The sequence below is a fragment of the Myxine glutinosa genome, chromosome 5 (genome assembly GCF_964187855.1).
Source record: "Myxine glutinosa chromosome 5, kmMyxGlut1.1, whole genome shotgun sequence".
Classification (NCBI taxonomy): domain Eukaryota; kingdom Metazoa; phylum Chordata; class Myxini; order Myxiniformes; family Myxinidae; genus Myxine; species Myxine glutinosa.
The window spans coordinates 177750510-177768549 of NC_136265.1; the positions used below are offsets into that span (position 1 = coordinate 177750510).

The 18040-nt window shown below is 46.9% G+C and overlaps 1 protein-coding gene across 4 annotated transcripts in view; it reads right to left on the bottom strand.

Annotated features, from left to right (window-relative positions):
* Positions 1-459: 459 nt before the first annotated feature.
* Positions 460-18040, bottom strand: part of GNAS (GNAS complex locus) — a 43743-nt gene continuing 26162 nt past the window's right edge. For 2 of the 4 annotated variants that reach the window (XM_078779157.1, XM_078779158.1), the window contains exons 5-10: positions 11866-11920; positions 11479-11552; positions 6764-6822; positions 6506-6626; positions 6092-6222; positions 4723-5262 (exon numbers count right to left, since the gene is read on the bottom strand). In XM_078779157.1, coding sequence (XP_078635283.1) covers positions 4802-5262; positions 6092-6222; positions 6506-6626; positions 6764-6822; positions 11479-11552; positions 11866-11920 — 901 coding nt within the window. In that variant the 3' untranslated portion in view covers positions 4723-4801. Of the gene's footprint in view, positions 2268-4722; positions 5263-6091; positions 6223-6505; positions 6627-6763; positions 6823-11478; positions 11553-11865; positions 11921-18040 lie in introns of those variants that run through there. The other 2 variants (XM_078779156.1, XM_078779155.1) reach the window with 2 other exon arrangements.

Sequence of the window (18040 nt, forward strand, 5' to 3'; positions counted from 1 at the left end):
CCTCTGGAACAAACTCCCTCACTCCCTTCAATCCCACTCCTCCCTCCAGGTCTTCAAAACAGCTGTTCACCACCATCTCTTATCTTCCCCCATCCAAAACCTTGATCTTTTCTACCCCCACTAATTCTCCCCAGATCCACCTTGTTTGAAATTCCAACTTCTTTCCTGGAAGTCTTGGCAGTGTCCATATGTTTTATACCTCTGCAACCCCCCCCCCCCCCCTTCCCATGCCTCCCCTCCAAAGCCCTCTCCCTGCCACAGTTCTCTCGATGTCTCCATGTCTCTCGGTCCCTGCTCTCAAATGTTGTGTTTGTGTCCTTCCCCCTCTCTCCCCATCTTGTCTATCGCTCCCGATGTTATTTGTTTTGTGTGTCTGTTTGTCTTTCTGTGTGATTAATGTTCGCTCTTTCACGAGCCTCGATCTTGTATACAAAAAAAACAAAAACAAATAAAAAAACACTCAGTCATAAAGTCATTTTAATGCAAAGTTCCTAAAATATCCTGATCAATGGAAAAAGGGAAGAGGAATGAAGGGGAAAGAGTTAACCAGGTACACCGACTCACTACGACGATAACAGGCTAAATAGCTAATTGTTATCACAACTTTCCTTCAGAAATCGGAGGCGACTGTTACTCAAACGCCCGGGACATAGACGTTTCCCACGGGGTTAAAAGGCGATGGGCCTCCTTTGATTGGCGTCAACACAAACAGACGAGACCCAGGAGACCTGGTCCATTGGAGGACAGAGCAAGAGGCAAAGCCGGATCGGTGGCCAATGTGGCTTCATGATGGCAAGTGGTCTCGTTCTCAATTAGCCGAGCTAGCCGCAAAACGCAATAAACCTTCTTCTTCTTCTGCAATTACCGTTCTTTAGCAAGGGGAAAAAACCCCCCAAATTTTTTGTATTGCAAAACAACTCGTACAAACGTTCACAAACCAACATGTATTACAACACTGCATGACCTGCAAGATATCAGGTAGAAGTTAAATCATCACAAACTGAAAAAGGCCCAACGGTGCGTGACGTTGCCCTTAGCCGGCCGCCCTGAGGGTTTGGCTTGAATCTCACCAGATAGCAAAACGTTTGGCAAGATCAGATCAGGCCGAAAACCCAAAGGATTAACCGGCTCAGCAATAAACAATACGGTTAAGAGATCATGGCCCGGTATGCAACGTGTCACGGTGGCTAAGATGGAGGGAAACTTTCATGCATTGGCAATGTGGTTATCATATCTCAATGGCGAGCAGAACGTTCCAAGGTTTGAACATCTACCACCAATACCAAAGTATTAGAGTGGCAAAGTTTCAGAGCAACGGTGCATCAACACTCCACCTCTTATCCGACTTGAACCACCATCTCGTCAACCTGAACGTCAGTACAAAACCACAACACCGACCCAAACATAATGGTGACGTGTAAAGATTTTGAATGTCATCATGGAAGGAGGGGCATGTTGGCCTGCACCTCGTTGCACTGGCAATGATGTGATGTAGAACACGGTTTTGCACGGATGTATTTGCCAGGGAGACGAGGCAGCTAAACTTCGGTAATACTTGAGAAGTTAGTGAGAGGTTTCAAAAACAAAACAAAAGATAGGAGTGAAGAATAAAAATAAAAATGAACGAGAGGAAAAGGAAGAAAACGAGTAAACACTGTTATTTCATGCAAATCGTTAAACGAATACTGCGTCGTTTCTGACAATATTTATACCAACAATACTCGCTTCAGCTAATATGGCAGCTTCACCAACACAATGCACATCAAGCTGGAACCGGAAGTGCCTGTGAGCACATTGCAAGCTTTTCCTTCATGACTTTGGCACGTAAAATGCCAAGAAAAACGATGCTTTGTCCACCTCACTGAACCGCATTCAAAACTGGTTTTGCTACCAAGAGCCAAAAAAAATACAGGCCTGATGAAGACCGTCTGTTGCAGAACAAGGATCTCTACGGGTCTAAGTTGCAAGGACGTTTGCCTCGCCGAAAGATAGAAGAGGTAAGAGCAAGAATAATAAGGGAGATGGGCAGAGGCTGCCGAAGTGGAGTCGAAGGTTTGAAGGGAGATGCGGATGATGTAACAGCATTAACACAACTACTTGCAACCGTATCTGAGGTCTGGTCACAGGAGCTCGTAGGTACGCAGGTGCACCCGCTGGATGATGTCTCTGCAATCGTTGAAGACCCGGCGAATGTTCTCGGTGTCCACCGCACACGTGAAGTGCGGGTAACAGTTATGGCTCGTTTCTCCGTTGGCCGTGCTGATTCTCTGCGGAGGGTAAGCAGATATGGGAAGAAATTCATGAGTAAAGGAGAGCCAGAATATGAGTTTGGATATCCAGATATGTGGAATTATTTGCAACAAGACCTGAGGCGCGTGCGATTTGGTCTCTTCCGAAGACAGAAGCCTCTTCCGGAAGATTGCTTTGCGCCGAACAGGCAGAAGAGAAGCAAGATGGCGGCCAAACATGTATTACTCGCGCTCATGATGGAAGAATTAGACAAAGATGACACTACATCACAAGTTGATGCAAATATCCAGATTGTGTTTTCACTTGCAAGTTTTGCTGCGTAAGTATAACCAGCAGCGTTTCTCCGTGACTTAAATTATGGGTGAAAACGGCATATATATCACTCCCATATCACTCACTAATTACCAAGAAAACAACAAATAAGTAAAATAGAACTCGTGATTAAGTGAGTTATGTTAAGGAAACTTGCCATACAGCTGTAATAGCAACGTGTCATATATGAAAAAGTTCTTTCAACGTAATCGGCGAGGCCATTTTGTTTTCGAAGAGCCCGCGCGTCTTCTGCTGGATAACGGGAAGAGGCAGAAGAGCTTCCGAGAAGAGAAGAGTCCAAATCAAACGACCGGAAGAGGGCTCTTCTTCTTCCAGAAGTGCAAATCGCACGCGCCTCTGACCCTGGAGTTCTTTTATGCCTCCGCCGACCAAGTCGCCGAGTTCGACGAAGTGGCCGGCAATGTGGCGACGAAGCCACATTGACCACTTAAGAACAGCGAAAGGGATTTTTAGTCAAACTTGGTGCAGGTATGTATTATGATGCAAAGATGAATTGATTAGATTTTGGGGTCAAGAGGTCAAAGATCAAAGTCTGCAATATGTCTAACTTGAGAATAGCATAAGTGATCCAATTCAAACTTGGTGCAGGTATGTATAATGATGTAAAGGTTAACTGATTAGATTTTGGGGTCAAGAGGTCAAAGGCCAAACTCTAATAGGTCTATAACTTGAGAACGGCTGAAGGGATATAATTCAAACTTGACATATATGTATAATGATGTAAAGATTAGCTATTAGATTTTGGGGTCAAGAGGTCAAAGGTCAAATGTCAGACATCCCGTCAGGTAAAAATTCTGTTACCGAGCTAACTCGTGAACCAGTCATGCGATTTTTACCAAACTTTGTATAATTATATATTATGATGCAAAGATAAACTGATTAGATTTTGGGGTCAAGAGGTCAAAGATCAGAGATCAGAGGTCATGTTAAGTTACAATTATTTTGTTAGCATGATGACTTAACAGCGAAAGGGATTTTTAGTCAAACTTGGTGCAGGTATGTATAATGAGGTAAAGATGAACTGATTAGATTTTGGGGTTACAAGGTCAAAGGTCAGAGGTTATGTTAAGTAAAAATTAAGTAGCCATGCCAACTCGTGAACCAGTAATTGTATTTTGAACAAACTTGATATAGGTATATAAGATGCAAAGATGAACCTGATTACATTTTGGAGTCAAACGTCAGAGGTCATATGAAGTATAATTTGTTTCCATGCCAACTTGAAGAAGTGATGGGATTTTGAACAAATTTGGTATAGGTATATAATATATATGATGCAAAGATGAACTGATTGGATTATGGCATTAAGAGGTCAAAGGTTAGGTCATGTCAGGTAAATATGTGATAACTTGTGAGCAGCTGAATGGATTTAAATTAAAACTTGGTACAGGTATGCATAATGACAAACATGAATTGATTACATTTTGGAGTCAAGAGGTCAAAGGTCAGAGGTCATGTTAAGTAAAAATTATGTTGCCGTACCAAATTGTGAACAAGTGATGGGATTCTGAACAAACTTGGTATAAGTATGTATGATGCAAAGATGAATTGATTGGATGCCATCAAGGTCAAAGGTCAGAGGTCATGGTAGGTAAAAATGTGATACTTGAGAACAGCTGAATGGATTTATATCAAACTTGGTACAAGTATGTATAATGATGTAATAATGTGGACGGAGGAATATCAGTCGACGTCCTGACGTCGAAGAGTGTCGTTGTCGTTTTTTTTTTAAAGACTTAGGTCAGTGAGGACATGGGGGTGGGACGAGGATGAGTCGTGCCTTTCTGCCGACTATCATCCCCACCGCTTGTACCATACATTAACGTGCAGCTCCTTGTTCATTATTTAAACTGCCTTTACAGTGTCCCTCTAAAGCCTCAGAGAAGTTTGTACTTGGATTACACTGTACCTATGGATGCACTAATTAGTAACTCGTGCATGAACAAAGCAAGTGAAACGAACCGATAATCCAACGGCCTAAGGGTACTACCATACAGGTCCTTGTTTGGGAGAGAATTGCTTATTATCTATCTATAATTCCATTAATCTCTGTGTGTATGTGTGTATGTGTGTTTGTATGTTTGTCTGTGACCGCTGTTTCTCGACAACCACGGGTCCGATATACTTTAAACTTGCCAGGTATATTGCTGGGGACCCGAGGATGTGCCTTTTCAAGGTTTCATATTAATCGGACAAGTACTTACCGAGCTATGGCGATTTAGCCGTTCGCCGTTCGCTTTGGCGTTGCGAATGGACCAAACCATTGCATGTAAATAGAGGGGGGGGGTTCTGTGGTCGTTGCGAATGGACCAAACCATTCATGTAAATAGAGGGGGGGGGGGGGGGTTCTGTGGTCGTTACTGCCACGTGGTTTCAAAGTTTTTTTTTGTTGTTGTTGTTTGCACGCATGTTTTTTTGCACCCACGTACGGGCACGCCCTAGGATGTTTACACACACACACCCCTACACAAATTTTTTTTTTTTTTTTTTTTTGGCAAGGAACGGGCACCCACGTACGGGCACGTCCTAGCTTATATATAGTACGGGCATGCCCTAGTACCTTAAAAGGAAGTATGTCCCATAAACCACTGAAAGGTCGGTCCATCCTTACCAAGAACTCATCCCTGATAAAGTACTTGGCACGAGTAACACGGGGATCTTCTCTCGGCTCAGGGCTAGCTGCAGTGCAAGATGGAACGACAGGGTTAAGATGCCAAAGCTCACAGATGAGGCACAAACAAAATGGAACTCAAGCCATTTTAAACATTTTCACCAAATGACAATCATAAACTAGAATGGCACTTGGTAGAGCGCATTACGCCACCAGGCTCAACAGTTTATATGTTTTGTATCCCACTGATGAGCCGGATCTGGATTCGGACCTGAACCAAAATCGAATCGGCTTGTTCTTGTCACCAAACCAACTCGTCCACCAAGTTTAGTCATAACCCGTCCACAACTTTTTAATATATCATGTTATATATCGCTTTTCACCCGATCTCTCAATGGTGAAGAATCCCTTAAAAAGTATATAATTCTTGTATCTGAATCCATATTCAGATCTTCACCAAAATCGAATTGATTTGTCCGTGTCACACACACAACTGGTCCACCAAGTTTCGTCCAAATCCATCCATAACTTTTTGAGTCTCTCAATGGTGAAGTCATCCATAAATCCTATCTCTCAACGGTGAAGAATCGCTTAAAAAATTATACGAGTTGGATCCGAATCCGGATCTTCACCAAAATCTAATCATTTCGTCCTCGTCACATACGCTACATCTCTGCCAAATTTTGTTTGAATCCGTCCACAGCCTTTTGAGATATCTTGTTCAAAGACAGGCAGACAAACAGACAGGGGTGAAAACATAACCTCCATCCACCTTTGGTGGTGGAGGTAACAACGATTTTTAAAGGTACAGTGCGAAGGAGGAGGATGTGAGTTTCAAAGTACTTCCGGTTCATGGCATTATGCCCTGGGAAAAAAACAAAAAAAACTGAGCATTACCATCATCTGGTGTGGTGTAGCGGGCATACTCGGGAAAGTAGTCCTCAATCTTGGACTTTCCTGCCAGCACCTTCTCGGCAAGAAGATCTTGCTTATTGAGGAAAAGGATGGTGGAGATCGAGACAAGCCATCTGCAATCAGAGAGCATGGAGACGTTTTAGGTTTTTCTCACTCCTAAGGTCGCTCCTCATCTCCATTTTATGTGCCGAACTCAGATCCCAATCCCAAACAGTTCCATTAAAGTCCATGACGTGAGCTCTGAATATTACAACCGTTTAGAGTACTTGCATCTCAAACCAAAGAACCATTGCAACTCAAAACCCACCTCATCAACATGCCCGTTAAATGGGTTAGCTTTGGTTTTTCGACTAAACTGTCAAATGAATGAAATCCTACTGCTTAGCATCAGATCACCTGTTGTTCCATATGCTCTTGAACAGGTTTATGGCTTCCCTGAGACGATTGGTGATGCTATCTTCACGAAGGACCATGTTGTAGCTGCTGCAGGCCACGACAAAGATTATGGCCGTGACATCTGCAGATACAGGGATGGGGGAACTGAAATGCAATTGGGGTCGCAAAGCAAGGGCTTGATTTGGCAGAAGCTGAACACATTTCAGAGTAGCACAACTATCTCATACGTGAACAACAACAAGTCACAGCCGTGCTCACCGTTGAAACACTGGATCCATTTCCGGCGCTCGTCCCTCTGCCCTCCCACATCAAACATGCTGCGGGTGAATGTGTTAGGAGTACAATGGGCACAGGGTCAGGAAGGAATTGCGAGGCCAAAGCCGCAGAGTTATCCATCCAAAGAATTGCTCGATGTCTATCAGAGCAGTCAACGATTACAAAAAAGCAGAAGCCATTTTTTAAAAAGGTGCAAAGTCATTCTTTGAAGGACAACTTCCATCAATGTATTGATCACCAGGACAGTGAGTTGCACAAATAAGATCAATGATATTTTATTTTAGTACAAAGACCAGCCGAGGTCGACAACCTTAAAGTGTGGTTTCGGTTCGTGTCGTTGGTGAGCCAGAACTAAATTGGCGACCAAATGAAGGGACTAAAAGCCACTATGATTTTTAGGTTAGTTTGAAACTTAAACTGTGTGGAATGATGTGATGGACATCCCAGATTCTTCGCCAAATACCATTTCGGCCGCCATCTTTAAAAATGATTGTCAATTTTAGGCCGATTTTAAACATTTCTGTTATTTGGCTGAAGCTCATTATTTGTTGATGCTTGGGATACTTGCTAATAATTAAAAGTAGTTTAAAATGTCATGATACCCTGGGGTGGTGGATTTATGTTCGATATTTTTATGCTTCCGTTGACGAAGTCGCCGGAGGCATTATGTTTTCAGGCTGTCCGTCCGTGATAGGTTTTCATTACCGCAATAACTTGAGAACGGCTGAAGGGATTTTTTTTTTTTTGTATACTGAATCGAGGCTCGTGAAAGAGCTAACATTTATTTCACAAACAAATCAACCAGACAAACAAAATATACAAAAAGAGGGAGTGGAAGACAAGATGGGGAGAGAAGGGGAAGCACACAACCACAACATTTGAGAGTAGGGAGAAGTGTGGGAGGGAGAGGGCTTGGGGGCAGGAGGCGTGAGAGGGGGAGGGGGTGGGGGGGTGGGGGGGGAGAGGTATAAAACACAAGGGGACCGAAATTAGCAGGGGTAGAAAAGATCAAGGTTTTGGATGGGGGAGGATAAGAGATGGTGGTGAACAGCTGTTTTAAAGACCTGGAGGGTGGAGTGGGATTGAAGAGAGTGAGGGAGTTTGTTCCAGAGGCAGGAGAAAAGAGGAATGAAGGAGTGAAGGTGAGCAGAAAGTCTTGATTTTGGCAGTTTAACCATAAGAGGGTTGCAGGCAGATCTTGCGCGACCTGTAGGAATATTTGGGGGGCAGAGCCCAGAGAGGGCTGGGGAGGGCAAGGCCAGAGAGGAGTCGGTAGAAGACGGAAAGACCACCAACCTGCCTGCGGTGAGTGAGTGAAAGGCCCTTGGAGTTAGCTTCATCGCGGGAGATTCCAATGATTCTGAACGCTTTGGTTTCAACAGCGTGAAGACGGGCTAGGTGTAAGGCAGGAGCACCAGACCAGAGGGGAGAGCAGTATTCCATAGAGCTGCGGATGAAAGCCTTGTATGTGGTGAGGAGCTCAGGTGTGCCAAGGAAGGACTTCGCACGACGGAGGATGCCCAGTCGGCGACTGGCTTTGGAGGCCAGATTTGAAATGTGGTTTTCCCAGGAAAGATCATGGCAAATAGTGAGACCCAAAAGCTTGAGTGACAGAACTTCTTGGAGAGGATTATTCAGAAAGTGGATGGGAGGGTTTTCCAGTCGGTCTTTTCGGAGAGACATCGTAAGAGTGTGAGATTTATCAGGATTGAAAGACATACTTAGTCCAACTTGGCTCAAGTCGAACGAGTCAATCTATTTTGCTCAAGGTCATCTGCCATCAGCTTGGAAATCACCAACATTACTGCTTTACACAAAAAATGTGCAAAAACAGATCCTTGCAATGACAGACCAATCATCCTGCTCCCAATCATCAGCAAGGTCATGGAATCCATCATCGCTTCCGATATGAAATTCTTCCCCTTCTCCAATGGCTTGATCTCCCATCATCAATTTGGATTCCGACCAGGCCACAACTCTGCACATGCTGCTTCTGCTGTCTAAACAATGGATGGAGGTCCTCAATGCCAAACAGGAAATCAGAGCTGTCTCCCTCGCCATATCACGTGCCTTCGATACGGTCTGGCACCTCGCCCTGCAAACCAAACTCTCCACTTGTGGTCTCCATGGAAACCTCCACGCATGGCTCGCAGACTCCCTCTCCTGTCATAGTCAACGTGGTCAACGTGGTCAACGTGTGGCTCCAAATAGAATTCTCCCATCTCCCCTTCCTGTTCAGGATGGAGTTCCCCAAGGTAGTGTTCTGGGCCTGTTCTTTTTCTGGTCTTCATCAATGATCTCTCCAACTCTCTGCAAATACTCTATCTCTTTGCTGATGACTCCTCTCTGCTGCTCCACATCCCAACAGTCAGATCGGCAGGCTGCAGCCTCTTCACTCTCTGCACACCTGGATAAAATCACAAACTGGTCAAACAAGTGGAACATGTCTTTCAATCCTGACAAATCTCACTATGTCTCTCCGAAAAGACCGCCTGAAAAACCCTCCCATCTACTTTCTGAACAATCCTCTTGAGGTAGTTCTGTCACTCAAGCTTTTGGGTCTTTTTGGGTCTTTTGCTATGATCTTTCCTGGGAAAACTACATTTCCAAGCTGGCCTCAAAAGCCAGTCACCGACTGGGCATCCTCCGTCGTGTGAAGTCCTTCCTTGGCACTACTGAACTCAACACATACAAAGCTTTCACCTGCAGCTTGATGGAGTACTGCTTTCCCCACTGAGTTGTTGCTCCTGCCTCACACCTACTTCGGGTTCACGCTGTAGAAACCAAGGTTTTTAGAGTCATTGGAATCTCCCGTGATGAAGCCGATTCTGGGGCCTTCCACACCCTCACCACAGGCAGGTTGGCGGTCTTTCTATCTTCTACTGACTCCTCTCCGGCCTTAGCTCCCCCTGCTCTGCCTGCGCTCTGTCCCCCAAATATTCCTGCAGGACGCACAATATCTGCCAGGAACCCTCTTCTGGTGAAACTGCCAAAATCAAGACTCTCTGTTCACCTTCGCTCTTTAATTCCTCTTTTCTCCTGCCTCTGGATCAAACTCCCACACTCTTCAATCCCACTCCTCCCTCCAGGTCTTCAAAACAGCTGTTTACCACCATCTCTTATCTTCCCCCATCCAAAACCTTGATCTTGTCTACCCTAGTTAATCCACCCCAAATCCACCTGCTTCAAATTCGGTTTTATTTCCTGAAGGTCACTGAATGTCCATCTTGTTTATCCCGTGTATCCCACCCCAGCCCTCTCCGTTCCGCAAATCACCCGATGTCCCTATTCTCCACTGTTGTTGTGCTTCCCTCCCTCTCCCTCTCTTATCTCCCGCTCCCTTTATTATCAGTTCTATATGTTAGCTCTTCCACGAGCGTCGACTTGGTATACACAAAAATAAAATAAAAAAGTGCATGTCAAAGAAGAAACTCTTCCATGAAGTCCATGAAACTGTCCGTACATCTTCGAGATAGAATTGTGATGAGAAATAGATCTCGGGAAGGGTATAAAACAATTTATATCGTGTTGAAAGTTCCCAAGAGTACAGTGAGCTCCATCATTAGTAAATGGAAAGAATATGGAATGACCCAAACTCTTCCTAGAGCTGTCCATCTGACCAAACGGGCAAAAAGGAGCTTGGTCAGGGAGGTGACCAAGAACCGAATGAGCACTCTGACAGACCTATAGCGTTCCTTGGCTGAGATGAAAGAACCTGCCGGAAGGACACCAGTCTCTGCAGCCCTTCACAAATCTAGGCTTTATGGGAGAGTGGCCAGACGGAAGCCACTCCTGAGAAAAAGATACAAGACAGAATACCTGGAGTTTGCAAAAATGAACGTGAAAAACTCTGAGAGTATGAGGGAAAAAGATTCTGTGGCCTGATGAGACGAAAATTAAACCCCTTGGCCTGAATGCAAAGGACTACGTCTGATGGAAACCGAGCATAGCTCATCACCATTCTAACACCATCTCTACCGTGACGCATGGTGGTGGAAGCATCATGCTATGGAGATGCTTTTCAGCGGTTGCGACTGGGAGACTTGTAAGGATAGAGGGAACAATGAATGGAGCCAAATGCAGGCAAATCCTTGAGGAGAACCTGCTTGAAGATTGCTGTTCACCGATGCTCCTCATTCAAGTTGATAGAGATTGAGCAAATCTGCAAGGAAGAATGGGAGAAACTCCCCAAATCCAGATGTGCAAAGCTGATGCAAACAAACGCAAGAAGACTCGAAGCTGTAATTGCTGTCAAAGGAGCTTATACGAATTATTGACTTAAGGGGCTGAATACTTATGTAAATTAGATATTTCTGTATTTCATTTATAACTGTTTTGTAAAAATGTAATGAAAAAAAAAAATTCCACTTTGACATTATGGTGCATCAGTGACAAAAAATGTCCATTTAATCCATTCTAAATTCTGGCTGCAACAAAAAATGTGAAATTGAGGGGCGTGAATACTTTTTGGAGGTACTGCACCACAACTGCTATTGTACAAGGAAAAATGGCTACCACTCCACTATCCTGAACCAAAATACCTACTCCAGGAACCTTTATTTGAACCCATAAGTACAGGTACATCTCATTATTTGAATCCAATGTGTGCTCTCACGACTAAAACACGACTTTTATTTGTGCACCAACGTGATGTGTCTTCCCACTTTCTGCAGTTATCAACAGGTCGTTTTGCTTACTGGAAGTTCACTTTGTCCACTTGAAACCGAGTTTCAAAAATACCGGATGTTAACACCCGACACCGCAGCAGGTCCTGCGGTAATGGCGGGAGTGAGGAAGTGGGTCAGATAAAAATAAATAAATAAAAAGCACACCAAAAATAAATAAATAAATAAAAAGAGGAACTTCAAATGGAATTCAGAGATCTATTGAAGGAGGTGGTTTAACGTTTTTATCAAATGCGACAATAAATTGATCGCTACAAAGATCGATTTGAACACTCAAGGACAAGGAATCGTGCTGCAATGGAGGCTTTCATGACGAAAGGAATAAATAAATAAATAAAATGAAGGGCAAGAGAAAGGGAAAGTGGTAATTTATCAAAAATACCACACTCATAATGTTACCTGATCAGTTGGAGTGTAATCCGATTGCTTCACGATATCTATCCTGTCCAGGAAACTAAAAAAAGAGAGGGAGAGACAGAGACAAAAATCGTTATTGCAGAAATTTTATATATATATATATATATACTGTATATATATATATATAATTATAAAATTGAAATCTTGCGTGTTTGTATGTAACATTCGATCGGTCCGGGGGCGTGGCTTACCCCTTTGAGAGAGTAGTAATATCCACCATTTTATTAACTCGCATAGCTTTGAGGCCTGTTTTGTAGGCCCGTGGTGTCTTGCTCTCTCTCTCTCAGTTTTATTTCAAATCAAATTCGATATATCATTTCATTTTTCACAGTCGCTAACATAGTTTTAGACTCGGTTGAAAAAAAACGGGAAGAAAATCCGATGAAAGTTTCCGTTTAAAGAACAAAATGAATTCTGAAAGGCTTGTATCTTCAAGGCCATTGAGTCTGTTTCACGCCTTTATCTTCAATCTAACTCGCCATCTGATTTCATTTTTATCGATGGTTTTAGACTCGGTAAAAGAAATAATTGAGAACATTCACGCACACACGGGAAATTGCAGAGATATATTTTAAAAATCGCGCCACGTTGATATACGAAAATACACCGCCTAAAATAACAGGCATACAGTATATATCTTCGTCATTGTATTCAACATTATTACCCGGAAGTAAAATATGTTTCAGGAAATTACCGAGAGATATTTCTTCGATTTTTTAAATTATTTATATGCGCATACACTTTAAATAGGTTTATTTGAAATCTTTAATTTTCACAATGTAATTTATTTGTCATTTGATGATCGGCAAAACGATAGCACAAACACAATACTATTTGCAGGAAGAATGTCGTATCAACCCTCCGACGGCGCTACGGACGCGGACAACGAATCACACCTCACGTCTATGGACGCGAATAGCAACATCCGCACGAATCAGTCATCAATGATTTTCATTGACGCGCCTGGAGGCACAGGGAAGACGTTTCTTATTAACCTGATTCTCTCTAAAGTGAGAGCGAGTGGAGAAGTTGCCCCCTGCGGTGGCCTCATCTGGCATAGCTGCTACCCTCATGCCTGGTGGAAGAACAGCGCACTCAAGGTTCCAAATCCCTCTGACACCGAGGGAAGATGGCGTATGCAACATCGATAAAAATTCCACTATCGCAGACCTCTTTCGAAGTACAAAACTCACGTGTGGGATGAGTGTCCAATGATCAGGAGAGAGAGTTTCGAGGCTGTGGATCGCACGTTGCGTGATGTATGTGACAAAGACGAGCCTTGGAGGGATCTTGACGATATGCTGTGGTGATTTCCGTCAACGTGATCGGAGATATTAAGGGCCGAAATCACGTGTCACAGGTAAGTGATTTAGAACGCTGGAGAGGTGAGCCTTATGGCTTGCTGGCCCAAATAATCTCCCTGATGATGTCCAGCATTCGCTTTAGTTCTATTCTCATATCTATTCAAACTGACATTGACCCAACGGGTCATGGGTCGTCTAGGGGTAGCATCATCATCATCATTGGCTGAGGGGTAGCATCATTGGCTGAGGGGCGACATCATTGGCTGAGGGGCGACATCATTGGCTGAGGGGCGACATCATTGCCTGAGGGGCGACATCATTGGCTGAGGGGCGACATCATTGGCTGAGGGGCGACATCATTGGCTGAGGGGCGACATCATTGGCTGAGGGGCGACATCATTGGCTGAGGGGCGACATCATTGGCTGAAGGGCGACATCATTGGCTGAGGGGCGACATCATTGGCTGAGGGGCGGCATCATTGGCTGAGGGGCGGCATCATTGGCTGAGGGGTGGCATCATTGGCTGAGGTGTAGCATCATTGGCTGAGGTGTAGCATCATTGGCTGAGGGGTAGCATCATTGGCTGAGGGGTAGCATCATTGGCTGAGGGGTAGCATCATTGGCTGAGGGGTAGCATCATTGGCTGAGGGGTAGCATCATTGGCTGAGGGGCGACATCATTGGCTGAGGTGTAGCATCATTGGCTGAGGGGCAACATCATTGGCAGAGGTGTAGCATCATTGGCTGAGGGGCAACATCATTGGCTGAGGGGCGACATCATTGGCTGAGGGGCAGCATCATTGGCTGAGGGGCAGCATCATTGGCTGAGGGGCGACATCATTGGCTGAGGGGCGACATCATTGGCTGAGGGGCGACATCATTGGCTGAGGGGCGACATCATTGGCTGAGGGGCGACATCATTGGCTGAGGGGCGACATCATTGGCTGAGGGGCGACATCATTGGCTGAGGGGCGACATCATTGGCTGAGGGGCGACATCATTGGCTGAGGTGTAGCATCATTGGCTGAGGGGCGACATCATTGGCTGAGGTGTAGCATCATTGGCTGAGGGGCGACATCATTGGCTGAGGTGTAGCATCATTGGCTGAGGGGTAGCATCATTGGCTGAGGGGTGGCATCATTGGCTGAGGGGCGACATCATTGGCTGAGGGGCGACATCATTGGCTGAGGGGCGACATCATTGGCTGAGGTGTAGCATCATTGGCTGAGGGGCGACATCATTGGCTGAGGTGTAGCATCATTGGCTGAGGGGCAGCATCATTGGCTGAGGGGCGACATCATTGGCTGAGGTGTAGCATCATTGGCTGAGGGGTAGCATCATTGGCTGAGGGGTAGCATCATTGGCTGAGGGGCGACATCATTGGCTGAGGGGCGACATCATTGGCTGAGGGGCGACATCATTGGCTGAGGGGTAGCATCATTGGCTGAGGGGTAGCATCATTGGCTGAGGGGTAGCATCATTGGCTGAGGTGTAGCATCATTGGCTGAGGGTAGCATCATTGGCTGAGGGGTAGCATCATTGGCTGAGGTGTAGCATCATTGGCTGAGGGGTAGCATCATTGGCTGAGGGGTAGCATCATTGGCTGAGGGGTAGCATCATTGGCTGAGGGGTAGCATCATTGGCTGAGGGGTAGCATCATTGGCTGAGGGGTAGCATCATTGGCTGAGGGGTAGCATCATTGGCTGAGGGGTAGCATCATTGGCTGAGGGGTAGCATCATTGGCTGAGGGGTAGCATCATTGGCTGAGGGGTAGCATCATTGGCTGAGGGGTAGCATCATTGGCTGAGGGGTAGCATCATTGGCTGAGGGGTAGCATCATTGGCTGAGGGGTAGCATCATTGGCTGAGGGTCACATCATTGGCTGAGGGGCGGCATCATTGGCTGAGGGGCGGCATCATTGGCTGAGGGGCGGCATCATTGGCTGAGGGGCGGCATCATTGGCTGAGGGGCGGCATCATTGGCTGAGGGGCGACATCATTGGATGCGGGGCGACATCATTGGCTGAGGGGCGACATCATTGGCTGAGGGGCGACATCATTGGCTGAGGGGCGACATCATTGGCTGAGGGGCGACATCATTGGCTGAGGGGCGACATCATTGGCTGAGGGGCGACATCATTGGCTGAGGGGCGACATCATTGGCTGAGGGGCGACATCATTGGCTGAGGGGCGACATCATTGGCTGAGGGGCGACATCATTGGCTGAGGGGCGACATCATTGGCTGAGGGGCGACATCATTGGCTGAGGGGCGACATCATTGGCTGAGGGGCGACATCATTGGCTGAGGGGCGACATCATTGGCTGAGGGGCGACATCATTGGCTGAGGGGCGACATCATTGGCTGAGGGGCGACATCATTGGCTGAGGGGCGACATCATTGGCTGAGGGGCGACATCATTGGCTGAGGGGCGACATCATTGGCTGAGGGGCGACATCATTGGCTGAGGGGCGACATCATTGGCTGAGGGGCGACATCATTGGCTGAGGGGCGACATCATTGGCTGAGGGGCGACATCATTGGCTGAGGGGCGACATCATTGGCTGAGGGGCGACATCATTGGCTGAGGGGCGACATCATTGGCTGAGGGGCGACATCATTGGCTGAGGGGCGACATCATTGGCTGAGGGGCGACATCATTGGCTGAGGGGCGACATCATTGGCTGAGGGGCGACATCATTGGCTGAGGGGCGACATCATTGGCTGAGGGGCGACATCATTGGCTGAGGGGCGACATCATTGGCTGAGGGGCGACATCATTGGCTGAGGGGCGGCATCATTGGCTGAGGGGCGGCATCATTGGCTGAGGGGCGGCATCATTGGCTGAGGGGCGGCATCATTGGCTGAGGGGCGGCATCATTGGCTGAGGGGCGGCATCATTGGCTGAGGGGCGGCGACATTAGCTGAGGGGCGACATCATTGGCTGAGGGGCGACATCATTGGCTGAGGGGCGACATCATTGGCTGAGGGGCGACATCATTGGCTGAGGTGTAGCATCATTGGCTGAGGGGTAGCATCATTGGCTGAGGGGTAGCATCATTGGCTGAGGAGTAGCATCATTGGCTGAGGAGTAGCATCATTGGCTGAGGGGTAGCATCATTGGCTGAGGGGTAGCATCATTGGCTGAGGGGTAGCATCATTGGCTGAGGGGTAGCATCATTGGCTGAGGGGCGACATCATTGGCTGACGTGTAGCATCATTGGCTGAGGGGCGACATCATTGGCTGAGGGGCGACATCATTGGCTGAGGGGCGACATCATTGGCTGAGGGTTGACATCATTGGCTGAGGTGTAGCATCATTGGCTGAGGTGTAGCATCATTGGCTGAGGTGTAGCATCATTGGCTGAGGGGCGACATCATTGGCTGAGGTGTAGCATCATTGGCTGAGGGGTAGCATCATTGGCTGAGGGGCGACATCATTGGCTGAAGGGCGACATCATTGGCTGAGGGGTAGCATCATTGGCTGAAGGGCGACATCATTGGCTGACGTGTAGCATCATTGGCTGAGGGGCGACATCATTGGCTGAGGGGCGACATCATTGGCTGAGGGGCGACATCATTGGCTGAGGGGCGACATCATTGGCTGACGTGTAGCATCATTGGCTGAGGGGCGACATCATTGGCTGAGGGGCGACATCATTGGCTGAGGGGCGACATCATTGGCTGAGGGGCGACATCATTGGCTGAGGTGTAGCATCATTGGCTGAGGTGTCGCATCATTGGCTGAGGTGTAGCATCATTGGCTGAGGGGCGACATCATTGGCTGAGGGGCGACATCATTGGCTGAGGGGCGACATCATTGGCTGAGGTGTAGCATCATTGGCTGAGGTGTAGCATCATTGGCTGAGGGGTAGCATCATTGGCTGAGGGGCGACATCATTGGCTGAAGGGCGACATCATTGGCTGAGGTGTAGCATCATTGGCTGAGGGGCGACATCATTGGCTGAGGGGCGACATCATTGGCTGAGGGACGACATCATTGGCTGAGGGGCGACATCATTGGCTGAGGGGCGACATCATTGGCTGAGGGGCGACATCATTGGCTGAGGTGTAGCATCATTGGCTGAGGGGCGACATCATTGGCTGAGGTGTAGCATCATTGGCTGAGGTGTAGCATCATTGGCTGAGGGGCGACATCATTGGCTGAGGTGTAGCATCATTGGCTGAGGGGCGACATCATTGGCTGAGGTGTGACATCATTGGCTGAGGTGTAGCATTATTGGCTGAGAGGCGACATCATTGGCTGAGGTGTAGCATCATTGGCTGAGGGGTAGCATCATTGGCTGAGGGGTAGCATCATTGGCTGAGGGGTAGCATCATTGGCTGAGGGCGACATCATTGGCTGAGGGGTAGCATCATTGGCTGAGGGGCAACATCATTGGCTGAGGTGTAGCATCATTGGCTGAGGGGTAGCATCATTGGCTGAGGGGTAGCATCATTGGCTGAGGGGTAGCATCATTGGCTGAGGGGTAGCATCATTGGCTGAGGGGTAGCATCATTGGCTGAGGGGTAACATCATTGGCTGAGGGGTAGCATCATTGGCTGAGGGGTCACATCATTGGCTGAGGGGTAGCATCATTGGCTGAGGGGTGGCATCATTGGCTGAGGTGTAGCATCATTGGCTGAGGGGTCACATCATTGGCTGAGGGGTAGCATCATTGGCTGAGGGGTGGCATCATTGGCTGAGGGGTCTTCTCCTCACTGCTCATTACTAAAAACTGCTCTTCTATGTGAGGATTGATAAATAAAAGCAATTAGAACCAGTAAATTTAGTTTTATATGGCATTTTGCCTCTCTATTAGAAAGTGTGAGAAAATTATATATCTTCGCCATAG